Source organism: Bos indicus x Bos taurus, chromosome 25 (genome assembly GCF_003369695.1).
Source record: "Bos indicus x Bos taurus breed Angus x Brahman F1 hybrid chromosome 25, Bos_hybrid_MaternalHap_v2.0, whole genome shotgun sequence".
NCBI classification, from domain to species: domain Eukaryota; kingdom Metazoa; phylum Chordata; class Mammalia; order Artiodactyla; family Bovidae; genus Bos; species Bos indicus x Bos taurus.
The window spans coordinates 42,381,602-42,399,566 of record NC_040100.1 but is presented as its reverse complement, the minus strand read 5'-3'; the positions used below and the strand labels follow the sequence as shown (position 1 = coordinate 42,399,566).

General features: G+C 64.0%; 2 protein-coding genes across 4 annotated transcripts in view; one reads left to right on the top strand and one right to left on the bottom strand.

Annotated features, from left to right (window-relative positions):
- Positions 1 to 4,854: 4,854 nt before the first annotated feature.
- Positions 4,855 to 12,135, top strand: MPG (N-methylpurine DNA glycosylase). The gene is made up of 4 exons (XM_027526603.1): positions 4,855 to 4,980; positions 6,876 to 7,109; positions 9,466 to 9,670; positions 11,693 to 12,135. The coding sequence occupies exons 2-4, from the start codon at positions 6,888 to 6,890 to the stop codon at positions 12,097 to 12,099; spliced, it is 834 nt and encodes a 277-aa protein (XP_027382404.1). The 5' UTR covers positions 4,855 to 4,980; positions 6,876 to 6,887; the 3' UTR covers positions 12,100 to 12,135.
- The window catches only part of NPRL3 (NPR3 like, GATOR1 complex subunit), a 33,238-nt gene continuing 27,351 nt past the window's right edge, over positions 12,079 to 17,965 (bottom strand). For 2 of the 3 annotated variants that reach the window (XM_027526600.1, XM_027526601.1), the window contains 5 exons: positions 16,187 to 16,293; positions 15,667 to 15,796; positions 13,941 to 14,130; positions 13,220 to 13,412; positions 12,079 to 12,782 (listed from right to left, as the gene is read on the bottom strand). In XM_027526600.1, the coding sequence (XP_027382401.1) occupies positions 12,617 to 12,782; positions 13,220 to 13,412; positions 13,941 to 14,130; positions 15,667 to 15,796; positions 16,187 to 16,293 (786 nt within the window). In that variant the 3' untranslated portion in view covers positions 12,079 to 12,616. Of the gene's footprint in view, positions 12,783 to 13,219; positions 13,413 to 13,902; positions 14,131 to 15,666; positions 15,797 to 16,186; positions 16,294 to 17,965 lie in introns of those variants that run through there. The other variant, XM_027526602.1, reaches the window with a different exon arrangement.

The following is a 17,965-nucleotide window of genomic DNA, read 5'->3' as shown; positions in this document are numbered from 1 at the left end:
CCCACCCTGGGCGCCCAAAGTATCCAACAGACTGCTGCTGCTGCTGCTGCTAAGTCGCTTCAGTCGTGTCCGACTCTGTGCGACCCCATAGACGGCAGCCCACCAGGCTCTGCCATCCCTGGGATTCTCCAGGCAAGAACACTGGAGTGGGTTGCCATTTCCATCTCCAATGCATGAAGTGAAAAGTAAAAGGGAAGTCGCTCAGTCGTGTCCTACTCTTAGAGACCCCATGGACTGCAGCCTACCAGGCTCCTCCGTCCGTGGGATTTTCCAGGCAAAAGTACTGGAGTGGGGTGCCATTGCCTTCTCCGTCCAACAGACTACAGAACACAGACCCGGAATTGGGACCCAATAAAGGAACTGTACACCCAACAGTCAGGGCTCGGAGCTTGTGTGCTAACTCCTCTGGGCCCGCAGCGGAATAAACCCAAGTTCTCCAACTCTCCGGAGAAGGCAATGGCAACCCACTCCAGTGTTCTTGCCTGGAGAATCCCAGGGACGGGGGAGCCTGGTGGGCTGCAGTCTGTGGGTTCGCACAGAGTCGGACACGACAGAAGCAACTTAGCAGCAGCAGCAGCAGTAGCTCCAACTCTCCGAGTGTCACTTGGTTTCTCGATTGCTAGTTTCTACAACATACCCGCTCACACTCAGGTTTGCCCCCGTATTCCTTCACCCACTCCTGTTTACAGACTCCCATACCCACACCTACGCATACACAACTGTAACACTTCCATGCTCACTCGCACACTTACACACGTGAACACAACCACTGATGCCTACTTACACTCAGTTGCACTCAAACCAAAGGCAGGACAGGAGCCGTGACCTCCTCCCAGGCCCCGTGCTCCCCGCCCGCTGGAGCCTGGCTCCCCCAGCAGGCGCCCCCCGTCAGGTTGGAGCCCCACAGCAGAGGCAGCAGCACCCGCTGCGTGCTCTCCCTATCTTAGAGCTCACCCGCCAGCCCGGGGCCCATCTCTGCCGCCCTGAGCTGGACACAAGGTAGCCTGAGGGCTGAGGCTGCTGCAGGGAGTCTGCCTGCGTCCCTCTCTCCTGACACAACCACCAGAGACAGACCCCGGAATGGGCCCAGCTAACCGGGAGCCACACGTTGGGGAGGGGCACAGGCTTCCTCAGAAGCAAACCGGGGACCAGGGGTCCTAAAGACCCTCCCACTGGGTGCAGATTCCTGAGGCACACAGGGCCCAGCCCCTCCAGCCTCAGAGGCCCCATATGTGTCTTCAGGGGCCCTTTGCTGGCCTGGGACCAGGAGGCAGTGGTCTTCTCTGAAGAGAGGAGCTGCCTCGGTCAGGTCAGTAAGCTAAGCCCAGGGCATGGCTTCAGACAGTGCCCTGGTCCTTGCCCACACAGAAAATAAAGTGGACTAGTTGAGGTTGGTCACTGGAGCCTGGGAGAGGGACAGAACCCTCTGATTGACTGCCTGTCCACACTGCCGGATGGGACAGCATGGTGTCTGCACACTCTGGGTCCTTTGTGAACTCGAGGAAATCAACACAATTCTTGGGTTGAGGGAGACAATGAAAGCTTCGGAGGGGCTACAGGAGGGTCCTTCAAGGGGAGGGGGGGTGTGTGACCCAAGAACCTTGGCTACACCACCTCCCCGTCCGTGCAAGGCTCCCAGCCAGAGACAGGACAGTCTCTCCACGCCTGGCATTCCCCACCCTGCCAGGAGTAAGCCTGCCCTGTCCACCTGGATGCCCAGCCTGGCTGCCAGGGCCGGAGCTGGTGGTGTCCTCTCTGGAGCCCAGCGCCTGGGCTCACCTCCAGCGCTTGCCAAGGCCGGGCGTCCAGCTTGACAGGTCTCCCTTCAGCGGGTGCTGCAGGGCATCCAGAACCCCTCCGTGACCCAGACTCTCGTTCCCAGCAGCCAGGAGCTCGGCCAGAGCAGGCCCTCAGCCAGGCCTGGGCCCACCTCCTAGTCCCTCCCGCCGCAGCACTCCCACCCCAGCCAGCACCACCTCGAGTTGTCCTCAGTGAGTGCAAGCTGCCTTTCCGAAGAGGGTGGCCCCCTCCTGCTTCCTTTGGGCTGCCTCCACGGGACCCTCTCTGTCCCCACGCCTGTGAGACCCCAAGCAGCCTCTGCTGCAGGCCCTTGCCCCTCACAAGTGTGGCTGCCACGTCCACCCTGGCAGGCAAGCCCAGGAGTCCACAGGTTCTCAGCCCACCAGGCCTCCTGAGCAGGACCCTGACGCCAGAAGGACAGTGTGAGCAGAGGCACGGACCCCGGCCACAGGGACACATGCACAGCCTCATTGCCCTGTGCTCTGACAGAGGCACTCCTGACACGGAGGACCAGCTCCCAGTCCCTCTTTCATCTTTTCTGAGGCCCTGGAAGGAGGAATCCACTGCAGCCGCCTCGGATGTGTGCAGGTGACAGGCTGGCCCGGTGTGTGGACCACTCCCTGCCTGCGGACGGCTCTAGGACCTGAGGGGGTGGGGGCCCAACCACTGAGAGGCACCCCTACCAGCTATTAGGGGTTAGTTCAGCAGGCCCGCCTGAACTCTGGGGGCCTGCATGAGCTCAGGACCAGCCCCTGGCTATTTGGGGAAGAGGCAGCAGTGGGCCAGGCCAGCCAGGGGCCTGAAGTCACTGGCTATTTGAGGCAGCTGCCCCTCCCCACGTCTCGGGGCCGGGCAAGGGGGCCCCGAGCACCCGGCCCCCAGGGAGCAGCATTGGCAGCACAGCCCCAGGAAGGGGCGACGCAGCCAGGGGCTGCCGCGCTGCCCGAATGCCCCGGGCCCGTCGGCCACAGAGGCCCCTGCCCAAGGCGGCCCCGCTGCAGCCTCAGGGACAGCGCGGCCCCTCTGGCAGCGTTCGCTGCCCCCACACAGAGGCACAGAGAGAAGGCCCACGAGCAGTGTGCTAGGTGGGAGCTCGTGGAGCCATTGTCCTTTCAAGGCTCAGGGACCACCATTCCCTCCAGGGCGTGGGGCAGCTCCCCTGGGCACCAACCCCTTTCAGAGCACTGAGGGCTTCCGCCAAGGAGCCTCTCCCAGCCCAGCAGGCAGGCACCCTGGGGACAGAGGAGAAGGTCCTAGTCCCGTCCCCCTGCTGAGCACCCGCTTCTCACCCCGGCCAGCCCGCAGCCCGCCCTGTAGGCCACAGTGGGAACGCGCAGCCCACCACCTCACCACTTCCTGCCTGCGGTGCAGCCTCAGACCACAAAGCAGGAAGTGGGGGGCCGGGGCGGGAGGGGGCAGAGGTTGTGCAAGGCCCTGCACTTGGGCTGAACATCTGGAGAAGGGGCTGCTGGCTCCAGCCCCGTCTCCTCCCTCTGGGCTGCCCTCCAAACCTCTCTTCGTCTTCAAGTTGGGGATAAGACACCCTGAAGGAATGTGTGAACTCCCGAGATTTCTACAAGGTCCACGCACCATTCGTGAAATTGAAATGAGAACGAATCCAAAACAGCAGCCACCATGCCCCTGGCGCCCCCAGGGGGATGGGCCCCACTGCAGCCTCAGCTTGCCTCAGGGCAGGGGGAGGGAGGCTGGGCACACAGGAAGGCCGGAAGTGGGGGCATTGTTAGGGCAGAAAGGCTGCAGCGGGTGAGGAGGGAAGAAGGGTGGGAGTCACATCCAGGCCTGCCTCACAAGTTCCCACTGACGACACACTGCCCACCCCCGGAAGGAAGCAGCCCTTGGTGCCACACACAGCTGGGCGGCTTCCAGCAGGCGCTGCAAGGCTGCCCCTCCCTCCGCAGGAAGTCCCCGTGGGGGCCCTGGGAGGTGGGGGTGCACAGCTGGGCCAGGGCCTGGGCCTGCGCTGGAGCTGAGCCCCTGGGCTGGTCTGAGGAGGAGGAGGAGGTGCTGGAGACCAGGGCTCTCCGAGCTGGACTTGCTGACCAGGCGCCATGCACATCCTGGCCCGTCACAGGCCCTGGTACCTCCCCCTACCCCCACACCATCCTCTGCCCAGCAGCTCCCCAAGGCCCAGTGGGTGCCCCTCACAGGGCCAGGGTGACCCGGTCAGAGAGCTCAGGCCACGCTCCAGGGCAGAGCTGTTCCCTACGCTGCCCAAAAGGGCAGTGATGCACCTCACAGCGCCCCCAGCCGCTGCCCTGCAGTAAGGGTGGTCAGAGGTCTCCACAGCCCTCCTGCTGGCCCGACTGCACTCCAGCCCGCTCACCCCCAGAACTGTGTAGGCTCCTCTCAGCATCCTTAGGTGGTGGGAGGGGTGGGGGCCCCACTACTGAGACACTGTCCTGGGACCCACTCCTAAGTGTTGGGAGTGGGGGCGCTTCCAGAAAGGCCTGGGTCCACCTCCTGGACAAAGTCTTCCTGGCCCACTCCGTCATCCAATCTATCCTCTCCACCCAAATGCCCCCTAGGTAATGCGCGTCCGCAGTCCAGGAAGGCGTGTCTCAAGGACCAGGGCTCCCATGCCCCCTCCCTCAGGCGCACTCCACGTGCACCCCAAAACCACCACACCTCCAGCCGGGGCCCAGTCAAGGCTCCTAAGAGACCAGGCCTCTTGGAGGTCTGACAGACCAGGCCTCTTGGAGGTCTGACAGACCAGCCGGTGGAGGCGTGCGTTCTGCGGCTGGGCTGCGTCGGGGAGGGTGGACCAGGGTGCAAGTGTGGCGCGGAGAGGGGGGGCATGCCACTGGGAGAGGTGAGGAGCCCGGGGCTCCCCTTCACCCCAGCTGCCTACTCCCCCTCACACTGCAAGCGTTCCAGCAGCCGCGGGCTTCGTCCAAGATGGGAGGTGGGGGTGCCAGGCAGGGGCGCCAGCGGGAAACGCGGGTCCCCAGGCCAGCCCCCACCCCGGCCGAGGCGGACCCGTGCCGGCGCCCGCCCCGCTCCGCTCCCCCGCCCGCAGCCGGCCTTCCGCCCTCCTCCGCGCAGGCGCCGGCTCCACCCCCAGACCGGGCGGTGCTTCCGGGTGGGCTCCTGGGTGGGCTCCGCGCCGGCGTGTCCGGAGCCGCGGCGGACCGCTGGAAGCCTACGCGTCGCGGGGCCCAGGTGAGTGCGCACCCCGGGAGCACGTCCCTCCGAGGGCGCACGGCCGAAGGACAGGCTTTGGGCTGAGACCCTCCCCGGAGTCTCAGCCCCACCGCAGTGAGCCCTGAGCGGGAGCCAGTAACGTGCTCCCGGGCCGCCCCTCTGCGTGTGCAGTCTTTAGATGAGCCCTGCCGGCGGGGTCGGACCCGCTAGGCCGCTCCATTTGCCACCAGCAGAGTCGAGGCCCAGCCCGAGGCCTCCAGGAAGGAGAGCCCGAGTCCGGTTGCCTGGTTACATGCTGGGCACACGGCCCGGCTCACACGGCCCCTGCCCGGAGCCCGCCTGCCGCAGACGTGACCGTCCGGTTGGCCCGAGAGGCTACTTCCGCACAGCCCTCCCTCCAATGCGTGTCCCAGACGGATAAACACTCTGTAACTGACCCTGTTCGCCCAGGTTTTGACGGAGGGCTGGCAGGTGTCTTGGGCGCCTGCTTCCAGGCGGCTGTTTCCTGCCCTCCCCTTGGGGAGACCCAGCCTGGCAAGAGACCCTCCCCAGGTTTTGCCCAGAGCTCTGCGCTCTGATGAGGGTGTTTCTTCCTAACACTAGTGAAGGCTGGCTGTAGGCTGGCTGAGTACTTCCCCGGCGTCTCATTTTATTCTCAGAACCACCCTGTGTGATGATGTTGGTTCCCTTTCTGCAGGTGAAACAGAGGCACAGACATTAAGTCACTTTCTGGGGCAGCCGGCACTCTTGGGTGCAACAGCAGGCTCACCCCACTCCTCAGCCCGGGGATCTGAACCAGGGCCTCGCTGAGCCTCACTCCTGGGGCAGCTGTATGAGTCCCCACCCCCCAGGGTGGGTCAGGGCAGAGACCCAGAGTCAGCCCGGGGCCTTGGGCAGGCCGCGAGCCACACCCGGGCTGAGGAGCAGGGCCGCAGCGTCCCGGAGCGCGAGCCCACGCTCGGTATCGGAAGATGGGCTAGGCTGCAGTCGCGGTCACATCAGCATCTGTTCTCAGCTGACCAGTGGCTCCAGACAACATAGTGTCAGCACTTACGTTAAAGATGATGGGTCTGTCGCATGCCAGGGAGGCACTGGAATCGACCCCTGAGGAGGGTGTCCAGGCCCCAGTGCTCACCTGCATCTTCCCTGGGAGACTGGCTGGTCCCAGAATGAGTGAGGGTGTGTGTGGTCAGGTCCCCGGCCCTGCGGCAGCAGCTGGGAGGCAGGCGGTGTGCTGGTCTTGGCGGAGCCTCCTCACTCCTGGGACCTCACCTTTGCTTCACTTCTCCTTATTCTGACATCCTGAGTCACGAGCCACAGGACAGCTGGGGACTCATCAGGGTTGTCCTGAGCCAAGGAGACGAGCAACCTGGTGCTCACCCACGGGGGTGTCAGGCCTTCTGGGCCCTTGTAGGAGGGGTCAGGCACAGCGGGAGTCCTGCCGACTTGGGGAAGGGGTGTGGATGACTCGACCCCCCAGTCTGTTCCTCGGCCAAGGCCCCACTGGGGTCACAGCTGACTTAAAGTTCCTGGTCAGGGTCAGGTGCCCAGGGCTCAGAAGTCCACTTGGGGACCCCGTGATGAGTGGCAGTCAGCGGGGACCAGCCCTGACCCAGGCCTGGGTGCCACTGTCCCCTCCCCGGGCCCTGAAGCCCCCTGCCACTGAGCTGTGTAAGTGCTGCGTACGGGGCAGAGTGGCTGCTTTGTCACTGCCTTTACGTGCGGTCATCTCCTAGGGCCTCCGGGTCCCCGCCTGGGCAGAGCACGTCAGGTGTGGCATCATCTGCAGCTGGTTGCCCCCGTTTTGCAGATGAGGAGGTGAACAGGCAGGCAGTTGAATGAGTCCTTGAGCTCCTGACTTCACTGAACAACCATCTGTCCTCCCCAGATGATTTTGTCCTTTCCCATTTCAGCTTTCCTGCACAATGGGGCAGAAAAAGCAGCGAGCGTTGGAGGCCAAGCGGCATCAGAACCCATCAGACGGGACCCAGACGCCTTCCCCCAAGGAGCTGCACCTGGGGCCGCCCGCGACCCTGGGCCCCACGCGCAGCATCTATTTCTCAAGCCCGGAGGGCCGTCCTGCTCGCCTGGGATCAGCGTTTTTCGACCAGCCCGCAGTGTCCCTGGCCCGGGCATTTCTCGGACAGGTAATAGAAATGTAGCAGCGTGGCCTCCGCGTGAAGAGTCATCACCGGGCAGCATCTGTGGGCACAGCCCTCTTCCCCCTGGGCTCACGTCCCTGACTTGGCCCTGCGTGTCCTCACGCAGTCAGCCACTTTGCCCACACTTGCCCTGAGGAGCTTCACCTGAGTCGCCTGGAGCAGGGGTTGGGGCAGGGTTGGCTGAGAAGAATGCCGAGGTTGCTGGGGTGTCTGCCTGCTCTGGGCAGTGCGAGTGAGGAGGCAGCAGCTGCAGCATAGGACTTTCCATTGGGGCATGGGAGCGCTGGCCCTGGGTTTCTCACAAGGACTGTGGTCTGTGCTGGCCCTGTCACCTGCCCTGTCCCCTGGCACAGCCACTGCCCTGCCGGAGTTGGTCTGTGTGTGTAGCACCTTAGACACACAGCAGCCGAGCCCACGGCACACAGGCTGTCCTGCATCGGCACGGGCTGGAGACAGCCTCTTCCTTGCCACTGGCTCGCTTCCCAGCAGCACCTGCAGCCCCGACCCCTGGGGGGGCCGCTGGATGCCCAGCACCCGTCGGGGAGCCTGCTCCAGGCAGTGTGCACACAGCATGTGCCACATCTGTCTGGAGCACCATCGGGCTACAGTCCTGGTGCCAAAACCCTGGCTTTCTGGTGGTCCTGGAGGCTCTGTGGCTACGTTGTGTCCTTTAATGAGTCTACCGTGAGGTTAAAATAGCCAAGGAGATTCAGTTTCTGTGGCTATTTGAAAACTGGTGCCAAGAACAGACCCTAAAATGTAAGCTAGTGGAGCGTGATCTAAAGTGTGCACTCGTCCAGAAGGGAGCAGTCTGTTCCTCTGAGGATGCTCTGAGCTTCAGGGGCCAGGAGGTCCTGAAAGCATGTGGAGTCAGGAGAGGTTATGACCTCACACGAAGTGGCATGGGGGCAGGTGAGTCCAGCGTCCTGTCGAGGACCCCAGGTCCTCACAGGCTCCCCCTGGGCTCCCGGCATGCCCATTTGAGCCTGAGGGTGGACAGGGCAGTGTCCAGCAGAGAAGGGAAGGTCTTATCCCGTGTGCCCCTTTCCTTCAGGAGGAGAACCTTTCTCAGACCCTCCCAGTGGATGTCCTCTGTAGAGCCCCTACCAGGCTTGGGTTGTGCACTCATCCTTGGGCAGGTCAGTGCAAGGAGCTACGGGTTGCCACAACAGCCCAAACCACTCTGTGTCCCCTCGTGGGTTGAGAAGGGTCCTCTTAGGACCCCCACCAGCAAGCAGGAGATGTTTGTGATGGGCTGAGGGGCAGCCGACTCCTGCTGTCTGAGAGAAGGTCGTGAGATTCGGGGCAGGAGCAGACCGTGAGCACAGGGCTGCGGGAGGCTCCGCCTACCCCATGGCGGCGCAGAAACCATCAGGCTGTTTCCTGATCCTGGCCAGACACAGTGGGCTCCGTGGGTTAAGGGGCAGTGGCCTGGCCATCTGCTTGATTGCTCTGGCCTAAGGACAAGGCAGGTGCTGGGGACGTCCTGGGGAGGTGGCCATCCCTGATACTACACCATGAACCCTGATTGAGTCAGACCTGGGGCTGCAGACACTGGGCATGCCTGCCAGCCATTCTCAGGGCCGGGCCACTGTGCTGCGTGGTGCAGGCGCCGGGCACAGGGCTCCAGGCGGGCGGGCCCGGCTCTGGCGTGCCCAGCACTCTTCAGGGCCCTGACTCCCCTGAGGCCTGCTTTCCTTGGTGCTCTGCTGGCCCCAGGGGACAGCCCCTGACAGCTGCCCCCGCCCTGTGCTCAGCCAGCCTCTGTCCCTCGCTGGACCCAACCCCAAACCCACCCAGTCCCCGCCCCAGGGTGTTGTCCAAGGCAGCCAGCGCCAGGCCCGACTCCCCGGCCCACTGCCTGTGCTGACCCCCAGTTCAAGGAGCTTGCCACCCCAGGGCTGGGGGCCAGGCTGGGGCACTGTGGGGCAGCTGGTCCTACTGCTTTCAGAGCTGGCTGCATGGGCGCTGAGCATGACAGCCCTTTGCAATTGGTCTGGGTGGAGAGTTCCACGGGCCCTGGAATCCCGGGCAGGGCCCTGTGCCCTTCACACCGCTCAGCCTCAGGCTAAGCGTCAGGTCCGGGGGCACTGGGCATGGAGGGCAGGGCACCCATGAGAGGACGCGTGAGGACTCGCTAGTGCTGAACACACCCCAGCCAGGCCGGCTGCGCCCTGTGGACGGGACACTCGCTGAGCAGGGCCCGCGGCCCAGCGGGATGGGGGGCGCCATGGCCGGCCCGGCTGTATGCGGATGTCCTGGGACATCCCAAGCTGGGGAGGGGCGTCCAGGCCGCGGGCCATCAGCAGGGAACGAGCCCCCTTTTTCCTCCCCGGAGCAGATCTTGGTCCGACGACTGGATGACGGCACAGAGCTCCGCGGCCGCATCGTGGAGACTGAGGCATACTTGGGGCCAGAGGATGAAGCTGCCCATTCAAGGGGTGGCCGGCAGACCCCCCGCAACCGTGGCATGTTCATGAAGCCCGGGACCCTCTACGTATATCTCATCTACGGCATGTACTTCTGCATGAACGTCTCCAGCCGAGGTGAGGAGGACCGGGGAGCAGGTGTGTGAGCCAGGGGCGCCTTGGGAGCGAGGCTGCAGCATCACCCTGGCTGCACTGCCAGTGGCTCAGAGATCAACCTGAACCCAGAGCGGCAGGTGCAGGAGCCCCCGGGTGGCCGCTGGTGCTGCTGGTGGCCCGGGAGGACTCGGAGGGCCGACTGGGGGGGAACGACCGTGCGATCAATTTGGGGTGCTCTGGGCTCAGGCAGGAACCTCACCAGTGGGCAGTCACGGGGTCTCAGCAGGATGGCCCTGCCACCGTGGGGAACACGAGGCAGTGTCTGGATGTTCTTGGCCGTCAGAGCCCTGGGGTGCTCCTGGCTTCCCCTGCGTAGGGGTCAGGGAGGGTGCACACCGTTCATGACGCATAGGACGCCTGACTCCACAGAGAATGGTGGCCCCAGGGTCAGCAGTGCCAAATGGAGAGAGGCTGATCTAGAGCTCCCCCTCGTTGGGGGACCCACTAGGTCCTTCGTGGGTAGGCACCTCTGTTTTCTTGGGCGTTTGTGCTGGGAAGGAGGCGCCCAGCAGTAGGTCTCCCTAGCCCAGTCTGGCCAGCCAGTTCCAGCGTCCGTCTGCTGAGCCTCTGTCCCAAGATGAAGGCTTGGGGATGTCAGGGCTGTCGGTCACACTGGAGAACTGCAGTGACGTGCGAGTTGTGATCGCCCAGGGTGGACAGCTGCAGATGCTGAGTGTGAGCCGCAGCCTGGAGGATGCGGGGAGCCCTGACTGGCCCTGCACCCCGTCCCGCAGAAGGCAGTTATGTGAAACTGAGTGACAGGGACCGCCCCAGGGGCCTGTTATCTCCCAGAGAACTTTCCAGTGGCCAAGCTTTTCTTTGGCATTAGAACCAACCCCTCGTGAGGGGAGACTGGACTTGGACAAGGGGCTGCAGTTGGTGAGGAAGGGAAGGGGTTTTGGGGGGTACAGTTGGACTGGGCAGATGAGGGAGGTAATGTGTTCCTTTCTGGTCATGTGAGCAGGATGCCCAGGAACGTCCCAGTCAAGGGAGCAGAAAACTGCAGGGTGCAGACTGCAGGGGCCAAGCATCATCCAGGAGGGAGGGAGGGGCAGCGGGGCCGGTCTGTGCCTGCGGGGTGGAGGCCTGGTGGAGACCGAGCAGCTGCTGCGGGTGGGGGGGTGGGGGGCCAGGGGGGAGGATAGGGAGGCCCAGTGGGAAGAGCTGGGGCTGTACTCACACGCATCCTCGGAGAGGAGGGGTGAGCTGCTCCCCTGACCTGTGTGCGGGCGGCACCCAGCACGCTTGGTGGAACCAGAGGGAGCTGTGCAGCTGGTGAGGGAGGGCCCAGGAATCATGGAGGAACTAGAGCCCAGGCTTGGGCGCCCTCAGGCCATCCTGAAATGCTTTGAAAAGTGGCTGGTTAAGGCTTGCAGGCTGTGCAGGAGGCCGGCTCCTGGGTGTTGTTGGGAAGCCCTGTGTGGCTAAGGCCCTGGAGGGACTGGGCTGGCCACGTGTCGGGCTGAGCCCCTCAGATCCCAGCAGGTGGGGCAGACTCCGGGCCCAGAGCAACCCTGGTGCTCAGCTGGGGATCAAGGGCTCTGGACAGGCATGTATTCTCTGGGGAATCCCAGGCCCTGGGTGTCGGCCCTCCCTCAGTGGCCTGGACTGTTGGGGGAGAGGGCGGGCCCCGAGGTGGGGAGCTATGTTGGCACCTCTCCCCACTGGGTCACAGGGTGGGGCTCACCTGTACCCTGTGTACACTGGGTGTACATGGGCATATGCCCATGGGGGGCCGTCTCTGGGGCTTCCATTGCCTACCGACCTTACAGTTAGCGCTAGTCACACTAACCAGAGGAAGCCAGGGAGCTCCATGCCTCCCCAGCTGGTAGACACACGGCTAGAGGTGCCCGTAGGAGGCACAGGTGAGCAGGACGGGTGGCAGGCAGAGAGTCTGGGCAGAGAGTGAGCACAGGTGTCCCCAGCTGCTCTGGTCAGGCCTTGGATAGGAGAACCACAGCCTGGAAGCTCCATCTCCCACAGGGGACGGGGCGTGTGTCCTGCTCCGAGCGCTGGAGCCCCTGGGGGGCCTGGAGGCCATGCGGCAGCTTCGCCACGCCCTCCGCAAAGGCGCTGCAGGACGAGCCCTCAAAGACCGTGAGCTCTGCAACGGCCCCTCCAAGCTGTGCCAGGCCCTGGCCATCGACAGGAGCTTCGACCAGCGCGACCTGGCCAGGGATGAGTCTGTGTGGCTGGAGCAGGGCCCCCCCGAGCCCAGTGAGCCAGCCGTGGTGGCGGCAGCCCGTGTGGGCATAGGCCAGGCTGGCGAGTGGGTCCAGAAGCCCCTGCGCTTCTACATACGGGGCAGCCCCTGGGTCAGCGTGGTGGACAGGGCGGCAGAGCGGGACACACAGACTGGAGCCAGGGCGTGCTCCCACAAGGACTTTTAATTGTTTACCAACGAAATAAAGGCTGTGTTTCTAGAAGAGTGTCCTTTGCACCTTGTCCAGAGCCCTCCTGGCAGCCAGCTCTGCTCCGGTGACCCAGGGCCACCGTGCCCACTTTCTCTCAGGCCTGAAGCCACGCTGGGGTGGGGGGCACCACGGCAGACACACTCCCAGGGGAAGCAGAACGACTCCCCACAGGATGTCCTGAGCCAGGTCCTGGTGCCTTGGGTGCCCACAGAGAGGACTGCTTGGCCACGGCCTCCAGAGGCCAACACAGGAAGGTGGGGCTGGGGAGGTGCCCGCAGGCAGGCAGTGCTGGGCCAGACAGGGCGGCGAGGGACACGGGCAGAATCGTGTGGGAGGCATGCAGCCCTCAAGAGGCCCGCGTGCTGGTCGCGCCCCTACCACGAGCCTCACCTTCGCAGCCCAGGGCCCGAGGCTGTCCTGAAGACGAAGATGAGGAGAGCAAGGCCCCGCAGTGGGAGGGAGCAGGGGGTGAGAGGCAGTGCCCCCACCCAGCTCACGTGAGCAGGGCCTGGAAGACGGCGATGACCGGGTCCTCGTGGGTGGTCACCACCAGGACGCTGCGGAACTTGTCCACGAGCGCCAGCAGCTGGGAGCGCCGTGTATTCTCATTGTACATGATCTCCTCCAGGTGGTGGCGGCCGCGGAAGTAGTGCAGGAGCCTGCCGGGGGTGGGGGTGGGAGGGCGTGAGGACAGCTACGGCGTGGGGCTGAGACAGCCCGCGGGACCCGCTCCCACCACAGCCCTTCGGCAGAGGGGGGTGCACGGGCAGCCGTAGCTTCGGCCCTCCGTGCCACTGCAGCTCGGGGGAGTCTGGCTTGGAGGCTTGGCCCGACAACCTGATGCTCCCGGAACACCATGTGCCCAGTGCCCCCAGGTCTGGGCTGGGGGTGACAAGTCTCTCACCCAGATGTGCAGACCTCAGGCCCCACCCCGCCCCCAGACCAAGGGTCCTGGGACGATCCCTGCTCAGCCCTCGAGGACGACGTGACGAGCAGCACTGGAAGGAGGTCCAAGAGACACTCCACACACAGGCGCCAGTCCTGAGGCCTGCGCTGAGGTCCGCCGCCCGTCTCTCCACACGGGGCCCCGCCGCACCTGGCAAGCATGCGGAGGTCCTCCGGGTTCTGGGCCGCAGGCACGCTGAGGATGGCGGCCCGCTCGTGCTCAGACAGGCTGGCCAGCAGGCTCTCCGTCATCCTCCTGTTCAGCGGCGAGTCCCCGCTGGGGAGCAGCTCAGCGCTGGAGTTGTCCATGCTGGGGCTGGTGAGGGTCATGTCATCGCTGCTGGCTGAGAACCGGCAGCAGTCAGGGAGCGGCAGCCCTGCGGTCACCCACATCCACCTGGGAGCTCACCGCCACGCCCTCGGGGAGCTGCCCCAAACCCCAAGGTCATCCAGTCCCGAGCATTAATGGGGCCCTGGGAAGACTGGGGTCCCCAAGCCAGGGACCTGGGCTCAGGGCTGCTGCCTTAGGGAGACACTGTGGCCAAATGGCTCTGCAGAGAAGGGACCAGTCACCATCTCCACAGAGGTGCTGGGCCAGGCTGCTCCAACTCAGCAAGGCAGAGCCCCGTCCTCAGGGAAGCAGGGGAGGACCTCCCGTCCCCCAGGCAGAGCTGCCCAGCGGGGCGAGTGACATCCATGCGAGGACACAGCTGCCCAGAGGGCGGTGTGAGCAGGGGTTCGAGTGCGGCCCTGTGACGGTACCGTGGTCACTCACAGGTGCCCAAGTCGGACCTCCCAGCCACCCGCCTCTTGCAAGTGTGCCCAGGTGCTCACCCCCCTCCAGACAGATGCCCGGGGGCAGGAAATCCTACTTGGGGAGCCAAAGCTGAGGGCATTGGGCGTGCTGAGGCTGCGGCCGCCCACCCTGGTGGCGAGGGGCGCGTCGTCCTCGCGGGCGCGGGGCTCGTCCTCGCTGGGCGAGGCCATCAGGCAGACGTAGGTGTGCAGCTGCACCAGGAGCCGGCGCTGCAGCATCCACACCACCATCTGGATGAGCTGCGTCTGCAGGCAGGGGCACCGGAGGTCAGAGGGGACACCCGGCGGGGCCACAGCGGCCCTCACTCCGCCACGTGCCCAGCTGCCCACACGCCTTTCTGCCCAGAGCTGACAGGACCTGTGACATGGCGGCCCTGCTGTGCCGCCTCTCCCGGCCCGTGGGCTCTGTGGGGACCCCACCCATGGCCAGCACCCTAAGAGCAGAAAGTCCTCCCCCCTGGGTCGACCCCTGTGTGGGGGCATCCACGTCCCCAGACCCACATGCCACCTTCCTGTCACTGGGGTTCCCTGCTGGGAGGGCGGACAGGCATGGACACACGCCTGTACCGTGAGCATGTATGACCCAGTCACAGTAAGGAAAATGGAAGAGGACTGTAAAATACTTCAAGAGACCTCGTCAGCACTTGCACACATTCGGGGCCTGAAATAGGAGTTAGGGAGGCAGGCGGCTTCACCCAGGACCCAGCAGAATCAGAACCAGCTCCCCTCAGGCCAAGAAGAGCCACCGGCCGTCCAGACCACTGGGAAGTCTGCACTGGGGAGGGGGAGGGCACACACAGTGTGTCTTCTGTTCGGCTGGCACAACCTGGCACTGTTCCAGGAAACCAAAGGTGCCACGGACAACGGCATTTACGACAGTCACGCTGGGCGTCTAAGTGAAGGAACCAAGAGACCAACCTGCAGCTTGGGGTCGAAGCAGACCACACCCCACCCCTGGGAGGACCAGATGGTGACTGACACGGTCCCTCCTCTGCGTTCACAACTTGAGGAGCAAAGGGCTGCTTTTAAGGACTGGCTTTGCCTACCAGCCCCAGCACTTGTTAGAGCAAACACTTCACTTTGAAGACAAGCCTTGAGAACACCAGCCCATCTCCCCCCGGGGCCCAGGGCTCAGGCTGGGGTGGGGGAGGGGCAAGGCCTGGCTCTGGGACCCAGGTCAGTCAGTCCTTCTGTAAACACACAACTCGCCAGCTCGTTCCCCATGCCTCGCCCCTCCCTGGTGGCCACCACGCCACGCCCACACTCCTGCCAGCCCCTCGCCACCCTGACTCTGACCCAGACCCAGGCCTGTCCTGTGCAGGCCCCAAATGTGAAAATTCTGGGTGTCTGTGAGCTCAGACTTATACCCACAGACCCCGTGGCCACCGGGACCCTGGCAGGCAGGAGAGGGAGTCGGGGCAGGGCCCAGGCTCAGTAAAACAAAACCCTCTGTGTTCCCGATTCTAGGACCCCCAGGTCCAGAAGGGGCAGCGGGTGGCTCTCTTGTCCCAGGAGTGGTCACAATCTCCTGCCAGTTGACCTCTTAGCTCCGCCCTAACCCTGAGAACTGCCTGCCACGGGCAGACAGGGCTCCGTGTGTGGAGGGACTGGCACTGCCCAGGTGTCGGCAGGCAGCCAGCCTCTGGCAGGGCAGGTATCACCTACACAGCAAGCACTGCCCCCAACCCAGGCTTTGGGCGCAGCAACACTGCAGGCCTGGGATCAATTGGGGACTGAAGCCAGGTGGCTGGTCCCTGGGCTCCCCCAGCTCCCAAGACTCACCTCCTGAACAGGGGGGGCCAGGGGGTTCCTGAATTCTGACAAGGAGACAGGCAAGGAGAACTTGGCAAGGACAGATGGCAGGTCGTGAGATGGAAACTGGCGTGAGAACTGCTCGGCGAGCGGGGAATACCTGGGGATGGGGGTGAGGATCCCTGAGCTCGAGAGGTCTCCCCTCAGTCAGGCATCTGTGTCCTTGCCTCGAGCCCGCGCTGGGCAGGAGGGGATGCAGTGTGGTGAGGGTCCGGGAGGGTGCAGTGAGGACAGAGCCCAGACGCCTTCCCCACGCGGCAGCCCGTGAGCCTCTGCGTCAGGACCAAGGCTCCTGACCTCCCAGCAGGCACCCCGCGCAGGGCCCACTGGCCAGCAGGTGTGGGCAGGCGCAGACCTTTCCCAGAGGCTGCAAGTGCAGAGCAGCACAGGCCTGGGTGGCGCTGGAGGGGAGGGACCAGGCCAGAACTGGGACACGGGCCTGGCTGAGCTGGGAGCACCACCTGGGGCCCTGTCAGCCAGAGGGACTCACAGACACACGCTGGCGTTGGGAGACAGCATGTAGACGTTGTTTTCACACAGCGGGTAGATGATGATGGCCTTGCCCCAGTACACCAGGTGGGCCGCAAGCTGGAAAACCTGCAGGCAGGGAGCAGGGGACTGCTGGGAGGCTGAGCCTTCTGCCACTGGTCCTCAGCTGTCCCAGCTGGCCCCGGCACGGACGCCTGGGCAACCAGGACGAGGTCGACTCAGCTGCGCAAGGGTCTTGGCTGCTCATCCTGGCAGAGGCCAGCCCCTAGCCCACCAGCACCGAGCACCAGGACAGTGGATGAGGGGTTGCTGCACCCACCCCCACCCCTCACTCATCCCTGGAGAACCTCCCTCTGTCTTGCTGCCCTGGGCTCTCAAGACATCAGGATGGCCCACAGACAGACCACAGCGCCGGGAGGGAGGGCCAGGGTGAGACCACGGCACTGGGCAGTGCTCACCCCGACCACCACAGCCAAGTGCCTGCGGGCACAGCACCAAAACACCCCCACCTCGTCTCAGCAAACAGGGCCTCCAGTGGCCCCAGCTCAAACACAAAGGACGTTTCAGTCCCACTGCTGACCCTCTCTCTCACCCCAAGTCCCAGTGACAATGGCTCTAAAGGAAACAGGTTCACTTCCCTCCGTCTCTGCCACCAACCTCACCCAGCGGGTCCACATCCCCTCTCCCTGCAGCCAGAGCGCCTGCTCCAGGCTAGAAGTCTGAAATTGGGAGCACTGGGCTGTTGGCAGGGACACTGATCTTTGCCTCCAAGATACAAGCTGCTGTTCCTGGCGTGAGGTGAGACCACGCCTCCCACCTTGGCCTCCACAGTCACCTCTTCTGCAGGTCACCTCCCGCCTCCTCTTCTGTAGTCAAAGCCTCTCCACCTGCCTCCCTCTCACAAGGGCCCACCCAGATCATCCAGGATTATCGCCTCATATCAAGAGTGTTAATTCCATCTGCAAAGTCCCACATAAGGAAGGTCCCACTCACATTAGGACGTGGAGGTCTACGAGGGCACTGTTCATTCATTACAAGTAACGTAAGTATAATCCTATTTTGTTATTCAAAGATTATATATTAACGTTTATATAAAAGAGTTGGAGGAATCTACTGTGGTTACTGCTGCGATATGGGATTGTGGGCACTTACTCTGTGTCTATAATTTGTGTGATACTTGAACTTTGTAAGAAAGAATATATTAGTTTCATTAGACAAAAACCTTCAAATCACCTGATGACATTCACACCTGAGACCGACATTACCTGATATCCGTGCAGGGGCTCCGGCTGGGCTCGCCAGCCTCCCCCACGGGGCCTCTGCTGGGCCACCTGCTGAAGGAAGCAGCAGTGCCAGCGGCCGGCACAGTCCACCCGTGGGGCCAGGCCCTGCATGACCACACCAGCAGCAAACCCCGATCCACACCGGGTTCAGTGTAGAGGGGCGAGGAAGCAGACGGCAAGGGGCAGCAAGGGGCCCCATGGCAAGGCCACGGCCAGGGAGAAACAGAGGCGACATCATCAGAGCTCTGTGCAGGGCAACTGCGGCCAGGGGGGGGCGTGTCCACACAGGCCCCTGTCGGGCAGCCGCGGGGGCAGAGAGGGCCCCTCAGAGCCGCACACGCACGGGCCCCTGGCCTCAGCAGCACCGGTCAGGACGCCGCGCAGCGGTGCACACACCTCAGCCAGCGCCTGTGAGGTCTGTGTCTCGTGGGCGCTAGCAAGACAGTCCAGGACCCCACGTGAGACGCCAGGCACAGGTCAATAAACACTCGCACGTG